This window comes from Opisthocomus hoazin, chromosome 35 (assembly GCF_030867145.1).
Source record: "Opisthocomus hoazin isolate bOpiHoa1 chromosome 35, bOpiHoa1.hap1, whole genome shotgun sequence".
In the NCBI taxonomy this organism is placed as follows: Eukaryota; Metazoa; Chordata; class Aves; order Opisthocomiformes; family Opisthocomidae; genus Opisthocomus; species Opisthocomus hoazin.
Genome location: NC_134448.1, coordinates 3,165,965 through 3,186,165, shown reverse-complemented (window position 1 = coordinate 3,186,165; position 20,201 = coordinate 3,165,965). Strand labels below are relative to the sequence as shown.

At 65.5% G+C, this 20,201-nt stretch overlaps 2 protein-coding genes across 2 annotated transcripts; both read left to right on the top strand.

The window, feature by feature from the left end:
• Positions 1 to 1,578: 1,578 nt before the first annotated feature.
• Positions 1,579 to 7,166, top strand: CDC37 (cell division cycle 37, HSP90 cochaperone). Its single transcript, XM_075446041.1, has 8 exons — positions 1,579 to 1,766; positions 4,164 to 4,445; positions 4,518 to 4,623; positions 4,870 to 4,985; positions 5,923 to 6,045; positions 6,165 to 6,347; positions 6,471 to 6,542; positions 6,649 to 7,166. Exons 1-8 carry the CDS (start codon positions 1,665 to 1,667, stop codon positions 6,793 to 6,795), a joined length of 1,131 nt encoding a protein of 376 aa, XP_075302156.1. The 5' UTR covers positions 1,579 to 1,664; the 3' UTR covers positions 6,796 to 7,166.
• Positions 7,167 to 9,130: 1,964 nt separating this feature from the next.
• TYK2 (tyrosine kinase 2) lies at positions 9,131 to 18,407 on the top strand. The gene is made up of 17 exons (XM_075445938.1): positions 9,131 to 9,182; positions 9,961 to 10,028; positions 10,144 to 10,356; positions 10,772 to 10,895; positions 12,782 to 12,926; positions 13,233 to 13,396; positions 14,816 to 15,200; positions 15,423 to 15,617; positions 15,757 to 15,914; positions 16,017 to 16,140; positions 16,265 to 16,457; positions 16,556 to 16,662; positions 16,961 to 17,131; positions 17,225 to 17,312; positions 17,392 to 17,519; positions 18,162 to 18,304; positions 18,383 to 18,407. Exons 3-17 carry the CDS (start codon positions 10,170 to 10,172, stop codon positions 18,405 to 18,407), a joined length of 2,337 nt encoding a protein of 778 aa, XP_075302053.1. The 5' UTR covers positions 9,131 to 9,182; positions 9,961 to 10,028; positions 10,144 to 10,169.
• Positions 18,408 to 20,201: the final 1,794 nt, after the last annotated feature.

Genomic DNA, 20,201 nt, shown 5'->3' with positions numbered 1-20,201 from the left:
CCTGTGTCCCGGTGTCCCCATGTCCCTCTGCCACCACGTCCCAATGTCCCCCCGTGTCCCCCTGTCCCCATGTCCCAGTGTCCCCATGTCCTGGTGTCCCCCTGTGTCCCCGTGTTCCCCCCCTTGTCCCGGTGTCCCCATGTCCCTCTGCCACCACATCCCAGTGTCCCCCCCATGTCCTGGTGTCCCCCCATGTCCCCTTGTTCCCCCCCATGTCCCTGTGTCCCCATGTCTCAGTGTCCTCTTGTCCCCATGCCACCATGTCCTGGCATCCCCACCTCCACGTGTCCCCATGTCCCCTCATGTCCCCGTGTCTCCATGTCCCTCTGCCACCATGTCCCTATGTCCCCAAGGCACCTTGTCCCTCCATGTCCCGGTGTCCCCATGTCCTGGTGTCCCCCCATGTCCCTGCCTTCCCCCCCATGTCCCAATGTCCCCATGTCCTGGTGTCCCCATGTCCCTCTGCTACCACATCCCGGTGTCCCCCCATGTCCCAGTCCACCCATGTCCCTCTGTCCCTATGTCTCGGTGTCCCCGTGTCCCTCTGCCACCATGTCCCTGTGTCCCCAAGGCACCTTGTCCCTCCATGTCCCGGTGTCCCCATGCCCCTGTGTCCCCAAGGCACCATGTCCCCAACGTCCCCCTGCAAGGCGCCATGTCGCCCCATGTCCTGTCCCCCTGTCCCCATGGCCCCCCATGTCCAGGTGTCCCCATGTCCCCGTGCCCCTCTGTGTCCCCATGTCCCCCATTTCTCTGTCCCCACGTCCCCCATGTCCCTCTGTCCCTGTGTCCCTCTGTGTCCCCATGTCCCCTTCGTCCTCCCTTGTCCCTGTGTCCCCATGTCCCTCTGTCCCCACATCCCCTCTTTCCCTGTCCCCACGTTCCCCCATGTCCCTGTGTCCCTCTGTCCCCATGTCCACCATGTCCCTCTGTCCCTTGTCCCTGTGTCCCCATGTCCCTGTGTCCCCAAGTCCCCATGTCCCTCTGTTCCCATGTGTCCCCATGTCCCTCTGTCCCCATGGCCCTTTGTCCCCATGGCCCTGTGTCCCCATGTCACCCATTTCCCTGTCCTCGCATCCCCCCATGTCCCCATGTCCCTCTGTCCTCATGGCCCTGTGTCCCCATGTCCCCATGTCCCTCATGTCCCTCTGTCCCCATGGCCCTGTGTCCCTATGTCCCTCTGTCACCCACATCCCCCATTTCCCTGTCCCCGTGTCCCCATGTCCATCTGTCCCCACGTCCCCACATCCCCCTGTGTCCCCCATGTCCCTCTGTCCCCATGTCCCCGTCCCCACCACCTGGGGGGCCCTGCCCCCCCTCCCTGGCCACGGGAGCAGGGCAGACCCCGCAAGGAAGGGGAGGAAGAGCGCTCTCACCCCCCCGCACCCCTTGGGGCGTCGAGCGGGGGGCCCTGCCCTCCCTCCTTTTCCGGAGTGCGTGTCCCTTTAAGACCCGCGCCATCTTTGTGCCGGGCGCGGCGGCGCGCATGCGCGGAAGGGGGGGGGGGTTGGCGTGCGCGGGCGCAAGCGGAAGTGCGCAACCCCGGCGCGACAGGAAGTGCGCAGGCCGCGGGCGGAAGTGGGCAGGGCGGGCGCTGGAGGCTTCGAGAAGCGACCGGAGGCGGCGGGGCCGGGCCCGGGAGGGGAGGAGGAGGCGGCCGCGCCATGGTGGATTACAGCGTGTGGGACCACATCGAGGTCTCGGACGATGAAGACGAGACGCACCCCAACATCGACACCGCCAGCCTCTTCCGGTGGCGGCACCAGGTGCGGCCTCCGCCGCCCCCCCGGGGCCCGGCTCCACCGGGAGCCTCGTTCCCAGGGCGGAGGGGGTTCCGCTGTTGTCATGGCAACCGCCTGCGGGGACACACACACCCCCCCCGGGGAGCTCCGCTGTTGCTACGGCGAGCGGGGGGGGCGGGCCTCGCCCTGTTGCCATGGCAACCGGCTGTCGGGACCCCCGGCGGGGGGGGGGGCCTCCCCTGTTGCTATGGCGACCGGCTCGGGGACCCCAGTGGGGGGGGGAGCTCCCGCATTCCCATGGCAACCGCTCCAGGGACCCCCGGGGGGGCTCCCCTGTTGCTGGGAGGGGGGGGTTCCGTGTTGCTATGGCGACCGGCTCGGGGACCCCCGTGGAAGGGGCTCCCGTATTCCCATGGCAACGGCTCCAGGGACCCCCAGGGGTCTCCCCTATTTCGGGGGGGGTGGGGTGTTTCCTGTTGCTATGGTGACCGGCTTGGGGACCCCCGTGGGGGGGGGGGAGCTCCCGCATTCCCGTGACGAAAGCTCCAGGGACCCCCGGAGGGGATGGATTCCCTGGTTGCCATGGCGACGGCTCCAGGGACCCCCGTGGGGGGGGGCTCGCCCATCCCCAGAGCGATCGCTTCCCCCTGACCCCCCCTTTTCACCCTGGGCCCCCCATTTCCATGGCAACCAGGCCCCCCGGGGCTCCCCGTTCCCCCTGGGAAGCGGGCTGGGGGCTGCCCCCGCCGGGTTGACCCCACCGTGTCCCCCTCCCCAGGGAGCTGACACCTGGGGGGGGCGGGGGGACTTGGCCAGCCGGGAGCCGCCGTTTTCCCGATTCAGCCCCGATTTGGTGTGGGGAAGGGGTGAAGCCGCCCCCCCCCGGGCTCTTCCAACCGGAGCTGCATGGGGGGGACTTGTTTTTTTCCCTAAATCCGGATGGTTTGGAGGCGGCGTTTCCCCCTCGGAGCCTCTCCTCGCGCTTCCGGGGAGAACAGACCCGGGAGAGTGCGTCCGGTGTCCCGGAGAGCGCGTCCGGCTTCCCATGTCCGGCTTCCTGGAGAGAGCGCGTCCGGCTTCCTGGAGCGTGTCTGGCTTCCCGGCTTCCCATGTCCGGCTTTCCGGAGTATGTCCGGCTTCCCGGGAGAGCGTGTCCGGCTTCCTGGCTTCCCACGTCCGGCTTCCCGGGAGAGCGTGTCTGGCTTCCCGTGTCCGGCATCCCGGAGAGCGCATCCGGCGTTCCGGGAGAGCGTGTCCGTCTTCCCGGCTTCCCATGTCCAGCTTCCCATGTCCAGTTTCCCGGAGAGCGCACGTCTGGCTTCCCGGCTTCCCGTGTCCGGCTTCCCAGAGAGCGTGTGTCCGGCTTCCCAGAGAGTGTGTCCAGCTTCCCGGCTTCCCGTGTCCGGCTTCCCGGAGCGCGTGTCCGGCTTCCCAGAGAGTGTGTCCAGCTTGCCGGCTTCCCGTGTCCAGCTTCCCATGTCCGGCTTCCCAGAGTGTGTCTGGCTTCCTGGCTTCCCGGAGAGCGTGTCCAGCTTCCCGGAGAGCATGTCCAGCTCTCCAGCTTCCCATGTCCGGCTTCCCGTGTCCGGCTTCCCGGAGCGTGTCTGGCTTCCTGGCTTCCCAGGAGCGTCCGTCCGGCTTCCCAGAGAGTGTGTCCAGCTTCCCGGCTTCCGGTGTCCGGCTTCCCATGTCCGGCTTCCCAGAGTGTGTCCGGCTTCCTGGCTTCCCGGAGAGCGTGTCCAGCTTCCCGGAGAGCATGTCCAGCTTCCCGGCTTCCCGTGTCCGGCTTCCCATGCCCAGCTTCCCAGAGCGTGTCCGGCTTCCTGGCTTCCCGGAGAGCGTGTCCAGCTTCCCAGAGAGCATGTCCAGCTCTCCAGCTTCCCGTGTCCGGCTTCGCGTGTCCGGCTTCCCGGAGAGCGTGTCCGGCTCTCTGGCTTCCCGTGTCTGGCTTCCCGGAGCGCGTGTCCGGCTTCCCGGAGAGCATGTCCAGCTTCCCGGCTTCCCGTGTCCGGCTTCCCATGTCCGGCTTCCCAGAGTGTGTCTGGCTTCCTGGCTTCCCGGAGAGCGTGTCCAGCTTCCCAGAGAGCATGTCCAGCTCTCCGGCTTCCTGTGTCCGGCTTCCTGTGTCCGGCTTCCCGTGTCCGGCTTCCTGGCTTCCCGGAGAGCGTGTCCAGCTTCCCGGAGAGCATGTCCAGCTCTCCAGCTTCCCGTGTCCGGCTTCCCAGAGCGTGTCTGGCTTCCTGGTTTCCCAGGACCGTGCGTCCGGCTTCCCGGAGAGTGTGTCCGGCTCTCTGGCTTCCCGTGTCCGGCTTCCCGGAGCGCGTGTCCCACTTCCCAGAGCGTGGCTAACAAGGCCAGGGCGGGGGGGGCCCGACTTAACGATGCCCCCAGCATCTCTCCCACCGCGTTTCCTCCCCCCAGGCTCGCGTGGAGAGGATGGAGCAGTTCCAGAAGGAGAAGGAGGAGCTGGACAAAGGACGCCGGGAATGCAAGCGGAAACTCGCCGAGTGCCAGAAGAAGCTGAAGGAGCTGGAGGTGGCGGAGGCGGCCGGCGGGAAGGGCGAGCTGGAGAAGCTCCAGGCTGAAGCCCAGCAGCTGAGGAACGAGGAGAAGAGCTGGGAGAACAAACTGGAGGAGCTGAAGAAGAAGGAGAAGAACATGCCCTGGAACGTGGACACCCTCAGCAAAGACGGCTTCAGCAAGGTGGGTTTGGGGGAGCCCCCCCTGGTGCCCCCCCTTCCCTCCCCGCGTCGCTGACGTCCTTCCGCTCCCCAGAGCGTCTTCAACGTCAAAGCGGAGGAGAAGGAGGAGACGGAGGAGCAGAAGGAGAAGAAACACAAAACCTTCGTGGAGAGATACGAGAAGCAGATCAAACACTTCGGTGAGCGCCGGGGGGGGGGTGGCACGCGGCGCCCCAAAACCACGGGGTTTTCTCCGGATTTATTCCGTTTTTTCCCCCTGCTCGCCCAGGCGAGGCGAAGCGGCGCGCGCTGCCTTCGTTAATCACAGTTTGGGGGGGTTAATTAACCTCGGGATGAATCGTTTCTCCCCCCTCCCTGCCTCGCTGACGAGATTTGGAGCCCGTTCGCTCTCTGACGAGCGGGGAAAACCTTCCTCTGCCAACCAGGGATGCTGCGGCGCTGGGACGACAGCCAGAAGTACCTCTCGGATAACCCGCACCTCGTTTGCGAGGAGACGGCTAATTACTTGGTCATCTGGTGCATCGACCTGGAGGTGGAGGAGGTGAGAGAGCGGGAGGAAGGCCGGGATTGCCTCCTCCTCGCCTCGCCGGCGGGTGGAGCTGCTTTTCCTGCCGGGATCTGTGGGATTTGGGAGCCGTGGGATCGGGGAATGGCGGAATCGCCGAGGTTGGGGCAGACAGAGCCGCGTCGGCACCCCGACGCTGCCAGCTCCCCCCCCAGACCCCGGCCCCGCGGGTCCTGAACCCCCCCAGGGACGGTGACCCCAGCCCTGCCCCTGCCTCGGGGTGCAGGAATGGTCCCCAGTGTCCCCCTGAAACCTCCCCGGGAGCTGGGGGAGCCCCGGGGGGGTTTGGGGGGAAGGGACCTTGAGTGGGAGCTGGGGGGGGGTCTGGGGGGAAGGGACCTTAGCAGGGGATGGGGGAACCGTGGGGGGTTTGGGGGGGGGAAGGGACCTTTAGTGGGAGTTGGGGGAACCCCGGGGGGGTCTGGGGGGGAAAGAGACCTTTAGGGGGAGATGGGGGAGCTGGGGGGGGGGAAGGGACCTTGAATGGGAGACAGGAGGGTCTCAGGGGGGAAGGGACCTTTAATGGGAGCTGGGGGAGCCCTGGGGGGGTTTGCTGGGGGGAAGCGCCCAGCTGAGAGTTCTGTCCCCTGTTTTCGGGGGGTGTTTGCGGGCGCGGGGGTCTCCCCGGAGCCGAGCAGCCCCCGCTCCCCCAGCCTGGCCCCGGCAGAGGGGCTCCCGCCCCGGGTCATCTCCGGCAGCTCCGGGCCCCCGCCCCGCACCGAGGCACCCCGAGCCGGGCGCAACCACGGGGCGATTTGGACTGCAAAAGCCCTCGGAGACCCTCGAGTGCAGCCGGGTGCAGGGCTCTGGGGGGGTGCTTTTACCCCCAAAAAAGGGGGTTGGGGCTGAGCCCCCCGCCCTGGCGGCCGCCGGGTGAATTTTCAGCCTCGCCCCGTTTCCCCCCCCCCTGCAGAAGCACGCGCTGATGGAGCAGGTCGCCCACCAGACCATCGTCACGCAGTTCATCCTCGAGCTGGCCAAGAGCCTGAAGGTCGACCCCAGGGCTTGTTTCAGGCAGTTTTTCACCAAAATTAAGGTGAGGAAACCGAGCCAGACCCCCCACGCGGGCGGTTGCTCGCCGAGCCGCGCCCGGGTGGGTTGTGGGGGGGGAACCTGGGGGTCCTGGGGTGCCCCCCGTCACCGCTCCCCTCGCAGACGGCCGACCAGCAGTACATGGAGGGCTTCAACGACGAGCTGGAAGCCTTCAAGGAGCGGGTGCGGGGGCGAGCCAAGGCGCGCGTCGAGAAGGCGATGAAGGAGTACGAGGAAGAGGAGCGGCAGAAACGCCTGGGCCCCGGCGGGCTCGACCCCGTGGAGGTGTACGAGTCCCTCCCGCCCGTGAGTATCGCCCTGCGCTGGCTTTGTTTTTGGGGGTAAACCGGCAAAATTTGGTCGCGGGTTAAGGAGTGGGGGGCTTTGCTGACCTCCCCCTCCTCCTCTCCTCGCCCTTCGGCCTCGCAGGAGCTGCAGAAATGCTTCGACGTGAAGGACGTGCAGATGTTACAGGACGCCATCAGCAAAATGGATCCCACCGTGAGTATCGCCAGGCTTCGGGGGGTGCGCGGGGGACTCCCCCCGCTCCACCAGGGCTGGTGGACGTCCCCCCCGAGCCTTCATCCCCCCCAAACTCCTCTTGCAGGAGGCCAAGCACCACATGCAGCGCTGCATCGACTCGGGGCTGTGGGTCCCCAACGCCAAGGTGGGAGAGGCCGCCGAGAAGGGCGGCGAAGCCCCCTACGAGGAAATCAGGAAGGAGAACGGCGGCGAGGAGGAAGGAAAGCCATGAGCTGGGGGGGGGCGCGGGGGGGTGTGCGTGGCGAAAACGGCCCCAAAGCTGGGAAAAATGACTTAAAGGCTGGAAAAAACCGACCTGGAGGCTGCAAAAAGTGACCCAGAGGCGAAAAAGAGAGTCCTGAAAGCTGAAAAAAACGACCCAAAGGCTAAAAAAATTACATAAAGGCTGGGAAAAGCGACGGAAAAGCTAAAAAAAAAAAGACTTAAAGGCTAAAAAAGCGACTCAAAAGCTAAAATAAGCGACCTAAAGGCTAAAAAATTTGCGTAAAGGCCGGAAAAAGCGACCGAAAGGCTACAAAAAAGACCTAAAAGCTGAAAAAAAAAGACCTAAAAGCTGAAAAAAAAAGACCTAAAAGCTACAAACCCAACTCCTGCAGGCTAAAAAAACCCCAAAAGGCTGAAAAACCGGACTTAAAGGCTCAAAAAAAAGTTCAAAAGGCTCAGAAAAAGGCCTCGAGGCTAAAAAAAGGGCATAAAGCATTAAAAAAAAGGGGGGGGGGTGTGCGCCTCCCCTCCCCCCCCCCCCACCCTGCGAGGGCCGGGGGGGGGGGGGGTGCTGGGGGGGAGGGGTGCCGGCGCGCGGCGGCGGGCGGGGAATAAAGAGATGGGAGAAGCTGGGCGTGGCGTGGTGGGGGAGGGGCTGGGGGCCAGCTGTGCCGCCAGCTGTGTGGCCGTGCCCCTCGCTGCGGGGCCTCGCGCCGGCTGTGCCCCCCCTGGTTCTGGATCCAGCTGTGGGCCCTCGATCCAGCTGTGCCCCCCCAGTTCTGGATCCAGCTGTGGGCCCTTAATCCAGCTGTGCCCCCGATTCTGGATCCAGATGTGGCCCCCCCAGTCCAGCTGTGCCCCCCAGGTTCTGGGTCCAGCTGTGGGCCCTGGTTCTGGATCCAGATGTGGCCCCTCAGACCAGCTGTGCCCCCCAGGTTCTGGGATGCAGCTGTGGGCCCTCGATCCAGCTGTGCCCCACGTTCTGGATCCAGCTGTGGGCCCTCAGTCCAGCTGTGCCCCCGGTTCTGGATCCAGCTGTGGCCTCGCAGTCCAGCTGTGCCCCCCCAGGTTCTGGGATCCAGCTGTGGCCCCTCGATCCAGCTGTGCCCCCCAGTTCTGGGTCTGGCTGTGCACCCTTGGTCCAGCTGTGGGCCCTGGTTCTGGATCCAGCTGTGGCGAATCAATCCAGCTGTGCTGCAGTCCAGCTGTGCGGCCACCACTTCGCTGGTTTGGATCCAGCTGTGCTCTCTGTAGCCCCCCGCCCTTGGTGTGCATCCAGCTGTGGCCTCTCGGTCCAGCTGTGGCCCCGGGCTTTGGATCCAGCTGTGGCTGCTTGTTCCAGCTTTTCCCGGGCTTTGGATCCAGCTGTGGCCCTTCGATCCAGCTGTGCCCCCGGCTTGGATCCAGCTGTGCCCTCTCCAGCCCCCCCTTGGTGTGGGTCCAGCTGTGCCTCCGGTTTTGAATCCAGCTGTGCCCCTGTTGTGCCCCCCTGTTTTGGTTCCAGCTGTGGTGTGTCGATCCAGCTGTGGCCCCGGGTTTGGGATCCAGCTGTGGCCCCTTGGTCCAGCTGTGCCCCCCAGGCTTGGCATCCAGCTGTGCTCCCCCTTGGGCTGGGCCCTGATCCAGAGGTGTCCCCAGATCCAGCTGTGCCCCTATAGCCCCGTCCCTGGGGTGTGGATGCAGCTGTGCCCCTGTAGCCCCGCCCCCTGTTTGGATCCAGCTGTGCCCCTGTAGCCCCGCCCCTGGGGTGTGGATGCAGCTGTGCCCCTGTAGCCCCGCCCCCTGTTTGGATCCAGCTGTGCCCCTGTAGCCCCGCCCCTGGGGTGTGGATGCAGCTGTGCCCCTGTAGCCCCGCCCCCCATTTGGATCCAGCTGTGCCCCTGTAGGCCCACCCCTGGGGTATGGATGCAGCTGTGCCCCTGTAGCCCCGCCCCCTGGGGTGGATCCAGCTGTGCCCCTGTAGCCCCGCCCCCCGTTGGGACCCAGCTGTGCCCCTGTAGCCCCGCCCCCTGGGGTGGATCCAGCTGTGCCCCTGTAGCCCCGCCCCTGGGGTTTGGATCCAGCTGTGCCCCCGTAGCCCCGCCCCTCGGTGTGGACCCAGCTGTGCCCCTCCAGCCCCGCCCCCGGTGTAGCTCCACGCGTGGCCCCTCCCACTCCCGCCCAGCTCCGCCCCCTCCCCACCTCTCAGCCAATAGCCGCTGCTGCCGGCTCTTCCCGGGCCGGGGCCGCTCCCAGCGCCCCGCCCATGGGGCGCAGGCGTGTGGGCGTGGCGGCGTGGCAGCGGCTGGCCAATGGCAGCGCGCGTCTCTCGGGCCCAATGGGAGGCGGTGGCTCTGCGGGGCGGAGGGAGCCGGAGCGGCGACGGGGCCAGCGGGGAGCGGGGCCCGGGGCCCGGTAGGAGCCGGGGGGACCGGGCCGGTGGCGGGTCCCGGTCGGTGTGGGGGGGTCCCGGAGGGGCGAGGGAGGGCGGCCGGGAGCCGAGGGGCGGGATCGGGGGGCTGTGGGGCGGGGGGTGAGGCCTGCGGGACTCGGGGTGGGAGGGGGCCGGGCCTGGGGGGGGCTCGGGGTGAGGGTGTCAGGGTGTGGGGCTGGGAGTCTCTGGGGTGAGGGTCTCAGGGTGTGGGGCTGGGGGTCTCGGGGAGTGGGGGGGCTGTTGAGAGGCTCTGGGGTGGGGTCAGGACTTGTGGGGCTCGGGGCATGTGGGGTTGGGGGCCCCACAGGTAAGGGACCTGTGGGTATTGGGGCACACAGGGCTGGGGGGCTTTGGGGGGGCTAGGCCTGTGGGGTGTGAGGGGTCGGGATATGTGGGGCTGGGGGTGTCAGGATGTGTGGGGCTGGAACCTGTGGGGTGTGAGGGGTCGGGATGTGTGGGGCTGGGGGTGTCAGGAGGTGTGGGGCTGGGGCCTGTGGGGTGTGAGGGGTTGGGATGTGTGGGGCTGGGGGTGTCAGGATGTGTGGGGCTGGAGCCTGTGGGGTGTGAGGGGTCGGGATGTGTGGGACTGTGTGAGGATGTGTGGGGCTGGGACCTGTGGGGTGCGAGGATTGGGATATGTGGGGCTGGGGGTGTCAGGATGTGTGGGGCTGGGGCCTGTGGGGTGCGAGGGGTCGGGATATGTGGGGCTGGGGATCCGGCTTCCCGGTCTCGCCGACACATCACTTCCCCCCGCTCCAGGTGACGCCAGCCCCGTCCCGCGCCGCCTTCGGAGACCGGCGCCCCGTTATGCTTCAGCTGTCGGCGAGGTGCGGAGCCGCGGCGTCGGGGCGGAGCCCGCCCAGTTCCCCAACTGGGAGAGACTGGGAACGGGTGGCTCCGTGCTCCGCTCAACGCTCGTTTTCCAATATTCCTCCCCCGCAGCCGGGGCGTCGTCGGGGCCCGTCGCCATGTCGCTGTGCCGACGCGCGCCGAAGCCCGGTGAGTCGGACGGCGGAGGCTGCGGCGGCGCGGCGAGCGGCAGCGTCCGGGTTTGCCTGCACTGGGGCGGCGAGGAGGGGCGGGAGCGGTGCCGGACCTACGCCCGCGGCACGCTCAGCGCCGAGGAGATCTGCATCGACCTCGCTCGCCGGATCGGTGAGCGCCGTCGCGCCTCGTCGCGGCACTGTCGCACCTCGTCGCGCCGCCGAGACGCCAAACCCCCCCCCGCCTCGCGTCCCGTGGCTGGGAAATTCCCGCTTTCCTCGTCTCCGGCGCTGTCGTAGCCGCTTTATCCCGTAAATCCCTGCTCTGGTGGCGTTTTTCGGAAGCGGGGAAGCCGGGCACGCGCTGACGGCTCGGGGAGTCGGGGAGCGGCTCCTTCGCCTCCGGCTCGGCGGCGTCGCCAGTTCGGGAGCCCTCGGTTTCCGCTCGCCGCCGATTTCTCCCGGCGGAGCCGCAAAAACCGCGCCGGGCCGAGCGGAAGGAGGTGGAAAATGGGGGTTTTGGGGTTCTTTTTTCCCCACAAAGTGGATTTTTGGGGTGCCTGAGGGGAGCCGCGTTCCCTCCGCAGGCGTCACGCCGCTCTGCTACAGCCTCTTCGCGCTCTACGACGCCCGGAGCCGCGTCTGGCTCCCGCCCAACCACCTCTTCCACATCGGCGAAGACACCGACCGCAGCCTGCTGTTCCGCATCAGGTGAGGCCGTCCCACCCCCGGCTCCGTCCCCCCCCCCCGGGCTCTGTACCCCCCCGGCTCCATCCCCCACCTCGGCTCCATCCCCTCAGCTCCGTCCCCGGCTCCATCTCCTCCACTCCATCCCCGGCTCCGTCCCCCCCGGCTCCGTCCTCCCGGATCCATCGCCTCTGCTCCGTCCCCAGCTCCGTCCCCAGCTCTGTGCCCCCAGCTCTGTTCCTCCTGGCTCTGTCCCCCCCGACTCTGTCCCGGGCTGCGTCCCCCCTGGCTGCGTCCCCCTGGCTGCATCCCCCCTGCTCCATCCCCACCTCTCCATCCCTAGCTCCGTCCCCTCCGCTCTGTCCCCGGCTCCGTCCCCCCCAGCTCTGTCCCCCCGGCTCCGTCCTCCCGGATCCATCGCCTCTGCTCCGTCCCCAGCTCCGTCCCCAGCTCTGTGCCCCCAGCTCTGTTCCTCCTGGCTCTGTCCCCCCCGAACTCTGTCCCTGGCTGCGTCCCCCTGGCTGCGTCCCCCCTGCTCCATCCCCGCCGCTCCATCCCCAGCTCCATCCCCTCCGCTCTGTCCCCGGCTCCGTCCCCCCCGGCTCCGTCCCCTCAGCTCTCCGGCCCCTCAGCTCTCTGTCCCCTCAGCTCCATCCCCAGCTCCATTCTCTCAACTCCATCCCCGGCTCCGTCTCTTCCGCTCTGTTAATTAGGGTCCCTTTAATGAAGCTCTGCTGGCTGGGACAGTTCTGCGCGTTGCGCAGCGCAGCCGGTCGTAAAACAGCGCAAAAAGCTCACGGGAACCGGTTTTGGTGGCAGGAAGAGGCCGCTTCCCCTTCGCCTCCCGGCGCCGGGGTCGACGCCTTGCGCTGAGGCCGCGTTTTTTGAGGCCGCGGCCGATTCCGGCGTCGACCCGTCCTTCCGCCTGCTGAGGTTCAACCAGGGCAAGGGCAGGGTCCTGCACCTGGGGAGGAACAACCCCAGGCACCAGGACAGGCTGGGGCGGCCCTGCTGGGAGCAGCTCTGCGGAGAGGGACTGGGAGTACTGGGGGACGACAGGGTGACCCTGAGCCAGCAGCGTGCCCTGGGTGCCAAGAAGGCCAATGGGATCCTGAGGTGCATGAGGAGGAGTGTGGGCAGCAGGTCAGGGAGGTTCTCCTCCCCCTCTGCTCTGCCCTGGGGAGGCCCCATCTGGAGTCCTGGGTGCAGTTCTGGGCTCCCCAGTTCCAGAAAGATGAGGAGCTACTGGAGAGAGCCCAGCGCAGGGCTGCGAGGATGAGGAGGGGACTGGAGCATCTCTGCTAGGAGGAGAGGCTGAGGGAGCTGGGCTTGTTCAGCCTGGAGAAGAGAAGGCTGAGAGGGGACCTTAGAAATGCCGGTCAGTGTCTGCAGGGTGGGGGTCAGGAGGACGGGGCCAAGCTCTGTCCAGTGGTGCCCAGCGACAGGACAAGGGGCACCGGGCACAAACTGGAGGAGAGGAAGCTCCAGCTGAACCCGAGGAAGAACTTCTTCCCTCTGAGGGTGCTGGAGCCCTGACCCAGGCTGCCCAGGGAGGCTGTGGAGTCTCCTTCTCTGGAGATATTCCAGCCCCCCTGGCCGCGGTGCTGTGCCCCCTGCTCTGGGTGACCCTGCTTGGGCAGGGGGTTGGGCTGGGTGACCCCAGAGGTCCCTGCCAACCCCCACCACGTTGGGATTCTGGGATTCTGTCCTCGTGGTGACCAAAGCTGCTGTGGGGAGGGAACAGGCAGCCGTGCCGGGCGGATGGAGCGGGTTTATGGTTGAAACGAGCCTCAGGCAGCTCCAGGGCAGCCACTTTGGCTTCAGAACCCAAACCCAGGGCGTCCTTCTCGGCTGCGAGAGAGCACAGGGACAGCCCCCAGCCCCCCATCTCCGCTCCTCTTCCCCTCCAGGTTCTACTTTCGGAACTGGCACGGGATGAACGACAAGGAGCCGGCGGTCTGTCGCAACGTGCCCCGGCACAGCGACTCGCCTGACGAGAAGCTCCGAGGAGGAGCCCTGCTCGACAGGTCGTCCTTCGAGTACCTCTTCGAGCAGGTAACGCGCCGGGGGGGCTCGCTCGCCCCCGGGGTTGCGGAAACGCGGGTGATTTTCTCGATCCAGCCAGATTCGGCTCAGCCCCGCTGTCGGGAGCTGTTTTTCCATCTGTGAGAGCTTTGTTTAAAGGACAGACAGTGGAGTTTTGCCCTCAGGAAGCTCTTTGTCCCGCTTGAAGCCTCCCTGGGAGGCCGGAGCCGAGCCGAGGGGATCCCGCTCCACCTTCAAAATAAAAAAAGCCAAGAAAAATCACTCCACACATCAGCACAAGATTTATTTTGTTCCCTTTTACTTAACTTTTTATAGGGGAAATTTGAATTCATCAACGACGTCGCCTCTTTGAAAGACCTCCAGACCGAGCAGGAGATCCAGAGGTTCAAGAACGAAAGCTTGGGCATGGCCGTGCTTCACCTCTCGCACCTCGCCATCAGGACGGGCGTCTCCCTGGAGGACGTGGCCCGGAAACACAGGTGGCTGCTTGGCTTCTCGCCCTCGGGGCCGGGGGCTTCCCGCTCGGCCGTTCTCTGGAGGGTTCCTGCTGGTTTCTCACCCTCTTCCCTCACCAGCGACGAGGGAGGCGATGGAGGGATCGCTCGCGGCTCCTCCGGCTGCGTTTTTCGCTGTCGGTGTGGGCTGGAGGAGTGGTCGGTGAGGTGGAGTGAGAAGGGGCTGAAGGGCAGAGCTCAGAGGGTTGGCATCAGTGGCGCTGGGTCTGGTTGGAGGCCTGGAACTGGTGGTGTCCTCAGGGGTCAGTACTGGGCCCGGTCTTGTTCAACTTCTTCATCAATGATCTGGATGAAGAATTAAAGCGTCCCCTCAGCCAGTTTGCTGATGGCACCAAACTGGGAGGAGGGGTGGATGCACCGGCAGGCTGTGCAGGATCCAGCGAGCCCTGGCCAGGCTGGAGAGCTGGGTGGAGAGGAACCTGCTGAGGTTCAACCAGGGCAAGGGCAGGGTCCTGCACCTGGGGAGGAACAACCCCAGGCACCAGGACAGGCTGGGGCTGACCTGCTGGAGAGCAGCTCTGCGGAGAGGGACTGGGAGTGCTGGGGGACAACAGGGTGACCATGAGCCAGCAGCGTGCCCTGGGTGCCAAGAAGGCCAACGGGATCCTGGGGTGCATCAAGAGGAGTGTGGGCAGCAGGTCAGGGAGGTTCTCCTCCCCCTCTGCTCTGCCCTGGGGAGGCCCCATCTGGAGTGCTGGGTCCAGTTCTGGGCTCCCCAGTTCCAGAAAGATGAGGAGCTACTGGAGAGAGTCCAGTTGTGGGCTCCCCAGTTCAACAGAGATGAGGAGCTACTGGAGAGAGTCCAGTTGTGGGCTCCCCAGTTCAAGAGAGATGAGGAGCTACTGGAGAGGGTCCAGTTCTGGGCTCCCCAGTTCAAGAGAGATGAGGAGCTACTGGAGAGAGTCCAGTGCAGGGCTGCGAGGATGAGGAGGGGACTGGAGCATCTCTGCTAGGAGGAGAGGTTGAGGGAGCTGGGCTTGTTCAGCCTGGAGAAGAGCAGGCTGAGAGGGGACCTTAGAAATGCCGATCAGTGTCTGCAGGGTGGGGGTCAGGAGGACGGGGCCAGGCTCTGTCCAGTGGTGCCCAGCGACAGGACAAGGGGCAACGGGCACAAACTGGGGCAGAGGAAGCTCCAGCTGAACCCGAGGAAGAACTTCTTCCCTCTGAGGGTGCCGGAGCCCTGGCCCAGGCTGCCCAGGGAAGCTGTGGAGTCTCCTTCTCTGGAGATATTCCAGCCCCGCCTGGACATGGTGCTGTGCCCCCTGCTCTGGGTGACCCTGCTTGGGCAGGGGGTTGGGCTGGGTGACCCCCAGAGGTCCCTTCCAACCCCCACCATTCTGGGATTCTGAGGTCTCACCGACCAGTTTTCTTCCCCTCCCGCAGCTTCAAGGACTGCATCCCGCGTTCCTTCCGCCGCCAGATCCAGCAGAACAACTACCTGACCAAATTCCGCATGAAAAACGTCTTCAAGAAGTTCCTGCGGCACTTCCAGCGGCACACGGTCGGCGCCGGCAAGCTGACGCCGCAGGACGTCATGTACAAATACCTGGCGACCTTGGAGCAGCTGGCGCCTCGCTTCGGCAGCGAGCTCTTCCCTGTGCTCTCCTTGGAGACCTCCTCCGAGGGGGAGAAGGGGCAGCTCTACGTCAACGGGGGACGCTCGCCGCTGGAGCGCGGCCAGGCGACGCTCCCCGGGGACCGAGCTGTCACCCACGAGGTCCTCGTCACCGGCACCGGTGGGATCCAGTGGCGGCCGGTGCCCGTGGAGGTAGGTCAGTGGGTGGGAAGAGCCGTTCCCATCCAAATCCCATCCCATGCCGGCTTCTTCTCCTTACCCCATGCTCCTCAGCTTTTCCTCGAGCTCTCCAGGAACCCCAAGTTCCCTTCCAGTGTATCCCAGTTTGCCCAGTAGCCACTGCAACCCAGCGGTGCCGTTTCCCAGTGATGGGAAGGGCCGGAAGCCAATGCCTTTGCGTCTCCCCCTCCGCAGAGCGTCGAGAGCTTCTCCCATCGTGGATATTTTGGGAGAAAGAGCAGAAACAAAGAGCTGGAGCCCAAGGGGCCGACGCAGCCGGTGGAGCGGAGCGAGCCGAAATGGGTCCGTTTCTGCGATTTCCGGGAGATCACACACGTCGTCGTCGAGGGCTGTCGGGTCAGCGTCCACCGGCAGGACAACAAGTGCCTGGTGAGCAGGGCTCTCGCGTGGCGTCGCGCTCCGGAGGCCGGCGGCGCTGGGAGGAACGAGGATCTTTTCCGTGGGCTGGCGGAGGGATGGGTGGGTCGGGGGCTGCTCGCCCTCACGCTCGGGGCCCTCCCGCTTCCAGGACGTGGTTCTCCCATCCCCCGAGAGCGCGCTCTCCCTGGTCTCGCTGGTGGACGGTTATTTCCGCCTCACCGCCGACTCCAGCCACTACCTCTGTCACGACGTGGCGCCGCCGCGACTCGTCATGAGCATCTTGAACGGCATCCATGGCCCCATGCAGTAAGTGGCTGCCGGGGGGGGGGGGTACCGAGGAGCCCGCGCCGTCTCCCCGGGGGCTCCTCCAAAACCGCTCCTCCCTTTTTTTTTCATCCCTACTTCCAGGGAGGAATTTGTTTTCGCCAAGCTGCGGCGGGAGGAGCAGGAGGAAGGGCTCTACGTCATCCGCTGGAGCGTCCTCGACTTCAACAGGATGATCCTCTCCGTGGTGAAGAGGACCCAGCAGCAGGTAAGACGCTGTTCCCAGCGCGGCGTTCCCGGGAACGGCGAGCTCCGGGAGCTGCTGGTCTCGTTAGGCTGCGCCCGCTCCGAGCTGCGTGGCGGGGAGCTCTCCTGACCCTCATCTTTCCCAGGCTTCTGGCGTGCAGGGAGCCCTCAAGTACAGGCAGTTCCGGATCCAAAAAAAAGGAAACTCCTTTGTGCTGGAAGGGTGGGACCGGGAGTTTCCCACTTTGCGGGAGCTCTTGGACGTGCTCAAGGGCTGCACGCTCAAATCCGGCGACGAGAGCTTCACGGTGAAGAGATGCTGCCCGCCCAAGCCGGGAGGTACGAGGACGGGTGATCTTCCCTCTGCCACGCTCGAGGAACCGCAGCGTCCGGGAGTTCCCAAGGGCTTAGCACGCGTCTGCTCCCTCCTCCCGCAGAGATCTCGGACCTGCTGATCACGCGGAAGGCGAAGGACAGCACGAAGCAGATCCTCAACCTGACCCAGCTCAGCTTCCACCAGATCCGCAAGAACGAGATCACGCAGGTGGCGTGCGGGGCTCACCGGGGGCCGCGGGTAGAGACGAGGGAGCTGCTCCGCCGACCTCACCGCGAAGCGGAGGGAGACGCGGAGCGGCGTTGGGGCTCGGTTGGGCGTTTTATTCCTTCCATCTTCAAGGAAAGGGCAGCGCCGGTGCGGGCGGGAGGGGTTTCTTCCCCGCCATCCGCAGCGGAGGTGGCACGGAGGGAAGGGGGGCGAGGCGTGGCGGGGGTGAAAATTCCCCCCGCCGCACGCTGCTGGGGGGGGATCTGACGCCCGCCTGCCTTCCCCCGTCCGCCCGCAGCGAGCCCACCTGGGGCAGGGCACCCGCACCAACATCTACGACGGCGTGCTGAACGTCTGCGGCACCGCCGACGACGAAGCCGAGTATTTCTCCACTGAGCAGAACAACAACGGCCGGGAGATGCACGTCGTCCTCAAAGTCCTGGACCCCAGCCACAGAGACATCGCCCTGGTGAGCCTGTCGCGGCGGGGGGGGAAACCCGGCCCCGAGCCGCCGTCTCGGTGCTCCGGCCGCCCCCCGCGACGGTCTCGCTCCCCTCCCCAGGCCTTTTTCGAGACGGCCAGCCTGATGAGCCAAGTCTCGCACGTCCACTTGGCTTTCGTGCACGGAGTCTGCGTGCGAGGCTCCGAGAGTGAGTTAACGGCGCTCGGCCTCGCGCCGCTGCCGGCTCCGTCGCCGGCCCGAGGGAAATTCCGCCGTCTTCCCCCCAGATATCATGGTGGAGGAGTTCGTGGAACACGGACCTCTGGACGTGCTGCTGCGGAAGGAGAAAGGCCGGGTCGCCGTCGGCTGGAAAATCACCGTGGCCAAGCAGCTGGCCAGTGCCTTGAGCTACCTGGTAACGGGGCTGGGAACTGAGGGTTTCCCTTGAGCTACCTGGTAACTGGGGCTGGAACTGAGGGTTTCCTTGAGCTACCTGGTCATGGGGCTGGGAACTGAGGGTTTCCTTGAGCTACCTGGTAATGGGGCTGGGAACTGAGGGTTTCCTTGAGCTACCTGGTAACGGGGCTGGGACTGAGGGTTTCCCGGCGGCGATCCGGGCTGGAAATCGCCTCCGGGCGCCTTTTCCTCCGGCTGCGCCCCTGGGTCTCGCCGCAGACCTCTCTGCCGTGCTTTCCCCTGCCCTCCGAGCAGATCAACACATTCTGAGCGTTCCCATTCCCTGCCTGCAGCTCCAGCCCCCCTCCTCGCTCCCTCCTTCCCCCGAGGTGACGGGCCGGGCTGGCTCACGGCGACTTCAGACGCCGGCTCCGCGGCTTCGTTTCGGGGCTGGGCGAGCTGGGAAAAGCCACCGCCGAGCCCGCTGCCTTCACCGCTCACCGGGCTTCCGGCCAAGCGGCTTGGGAGGGCACGCGCCCCTGCGCCGAGCAATCCCCCCCTTCCTTTTATCCCCTTCCCGCCGCCGTCCGTAGACCTGTGCCGCGTTCCGAGGCGGCGGCGGGGTTTTCTCCGAGCTTTTCGTATCCCCTCGTTCCCGCAGGAGGATAAAAACCTGGTGCACGGCAACGTGTGCGCGAAAAACATCCTGCTGGCCAGGAAAGGGCTGGAAGAGGGATCCGTGCCTTTTGTGAAGCTCAGCGACCCCGGCGTCAGCTTCGCCGTGCTCTCTCGAGAAGGTGCTCGGTCAGCGCGCGGCGGGGCGGGGGGCTTGTGTCGGGCTGAAAACCCCCACGTGACTTTTCCCCCCCCCCCCTCCTGCAGCCCCGGTAGCCCCAGTCACGCCTGAGCTGGTTTAGCAAGGTCTTGCCTTAATTTTTACGACGTGTGGCCCTGGGTGTCCTGATGGACGACAGGGTGACCATGAGCCAGCAGCGTGCCCTGGGTGCCAAGAAGGCCAACGGGATCCTGAGGTGCATCAAGAGGAGTGTGGGCAGCAGGTCAGGGAGGTTCTCCTCCCCCTCTGCTCAGCCCTGGGGAGGCCCCATCTGGAGTCCTGGGTGCAGTTCTGGGCTCCCCAGTTCAAGAAAGATGAGGAGCTACTGGAGAGAGCCCAGTTCTGGGTTCCCCAGTTCCAGAAAGATGAGGAGCTACTGGGGAGAGTCCAGTTGTGGGCTGCCCAGTTCCAGAAAGATGAGGAGCTACTGGAGAGAGCCCAGTTGTGGGCTCCCCACTTCAAGAAAGATGAGGAGCTACTGGAGAGAGTCCAGTTCTGGGCTCCCCGGTTCAAGAAAGATGAGGAGTACTGGAGAGAGTCCAATTCTGGGCTCCCCACTTCAAGAAAGATGAGGAGCTACTGGAGAGAACCCAGTTCTGGGCTCCCCAGTTCAAGAGAGATGAGGAGCTACTGGAGAGAGCCCAGTCTGGGCTCCCCACTTCAAGAAAGATGAGGACCTACTGGGGAGAGTCCAGTTCTGGGCTCCCCAGTTCCAGAAAGATGAGGGAGCTACTGGAGAGAGTCCAGTTCTGGGCTCCCCACTTCAAGAAAGATGAGGAGCTACTGGAGAGAGTCCAGTTCTGGGCTCCCCACTTCAAGAAAGATGAGGAGCTACTGGAGAGAGTCCAGTTCTGGGCTCCCCAGTTCAAGAGAGATGAGGAGCTACTGGAGAGAGTCCAGTTCTGGCTCCCCACTTCAAGAAAGATGAGGAGCTACTGGAGAGAGCCCAGTTCTGGGCTCCCCACTTCAAGAAAGATGAGGAGCTACTGGAGAGAACCCAGTTCTGGGCTCCCCAGTTCAAGAGAGATGAGGAGCTACTGGGGAGAGTCCAGTTCTGGGCTCCCCAGTTCCAGAAAGATGAGGAGCTACTGGGGAGAGTCCAGTTCTGGGCTCCCCAGTTCAAGAAAGATGAGGAGCTACTGGAGAGAGTCCAGTTCTGGCTCCCCAGTTCCAGAAAGATGAGGAGCTACTGGAGAGAGTCCAGTTCTGGCTCCCCAGTTCCAGAAAGATGAGGAGCTACTGGAGAGAGCCCAGCACAGGGCTGCGAGGATGAGGAGGGGACTGGAGCATCTCTGCTAGAGGAGAGGCTGAGGGAGCTGGGCTTGTTCAGCCTGGAGAAGAGAAGGCTGCGAGGGGACCTTAGAAATGCCGGTCAGTGTCTGCAGGGTGGGGTCAGGAGGACGGGGCCAGACTCTTTGCAGTGGTGCCCAGCGACAGGACAAGGGGCAATGGGCACAAACTGGAGCAGAGGAAGCTCCAGCTGAACCCGAGGAAGAACTTCTTCCCTCTGAGGGTGCCGGAGCCCTGGCCCAGGCTGCCCAGGGAGGCTGTGGAGTCTCCTTCTCTGGAGATATTCCAGCCCCCCTGGCCGCGGTGCTGTGCAGCCTGCTCTGGGTGACCCTGCTTGGGCAGGGGGCTGGGCTGGGTGACCCCAGAGGTCCCTTCCAACCCCGACCATGCTGGGATTCTGTCTCGCCTGGCTTTTAGCCCTTAATTTTTGTGACACGTGGCATTCTGAGCGGGCGGACACGCCGCTTCTGTGCCAGTGGCTTGGAGACCGTACCACAGTGGCCGGGACCCCCACGGGGAGCTTCTTTGCCACCCCGTGTCCTTGGGGTCTTCCCGGCCGTGTCCTCAGCCACCCCA

Excerpts from the sequence above, each read along its gene's own strand:
- CDC37 (XM_075446041.1), top strand. The coding sequence starts at position 1,665 with ATGGTGGATTACAGCGTGTGGGACCACATCGAGGTCTCGGACGATGAA. Across the intron at positions 4,624-4,869 it reads GAAGCAGATCAAACACTTCG|GGATGCTGCGGCGCTGGGAC; the intron begins GTGAGCGCCGGG and ends TCTGCCAACCAG. Across the intron at positions 6,046-6,164 it reads AGTTTTTCACCAAAATTAAG|ACGGCCGACCAGCAGTACAT; the intron begins GTGAGGAAACCG and ends CTCCCCTCGCAG.
- TYK2 (XM_075445938.1), top strand. The coding sequence starts at position 10,170 with ATGTCGCTGTGCCGACGCGCGCCGAAGCCCGGTGAGTCGGACGGCGGA. Across the intron at positions 10,896-12,781 it reads AGCCTGCTGTTCCGCATCAG|GTTCTACTTTCGGAACTGGC; the intron begins GTGAGGCCGTCC and ends CTTCCCCTCCAG. Across the intron at positions 15,618-15,756 it reads GGCAGGACAACAAGTGCCTG|GACGTGGTTCTCCCATCCCC; the intron begins GTGAGCAGGGCT and ends TCCCGCTTCCAG.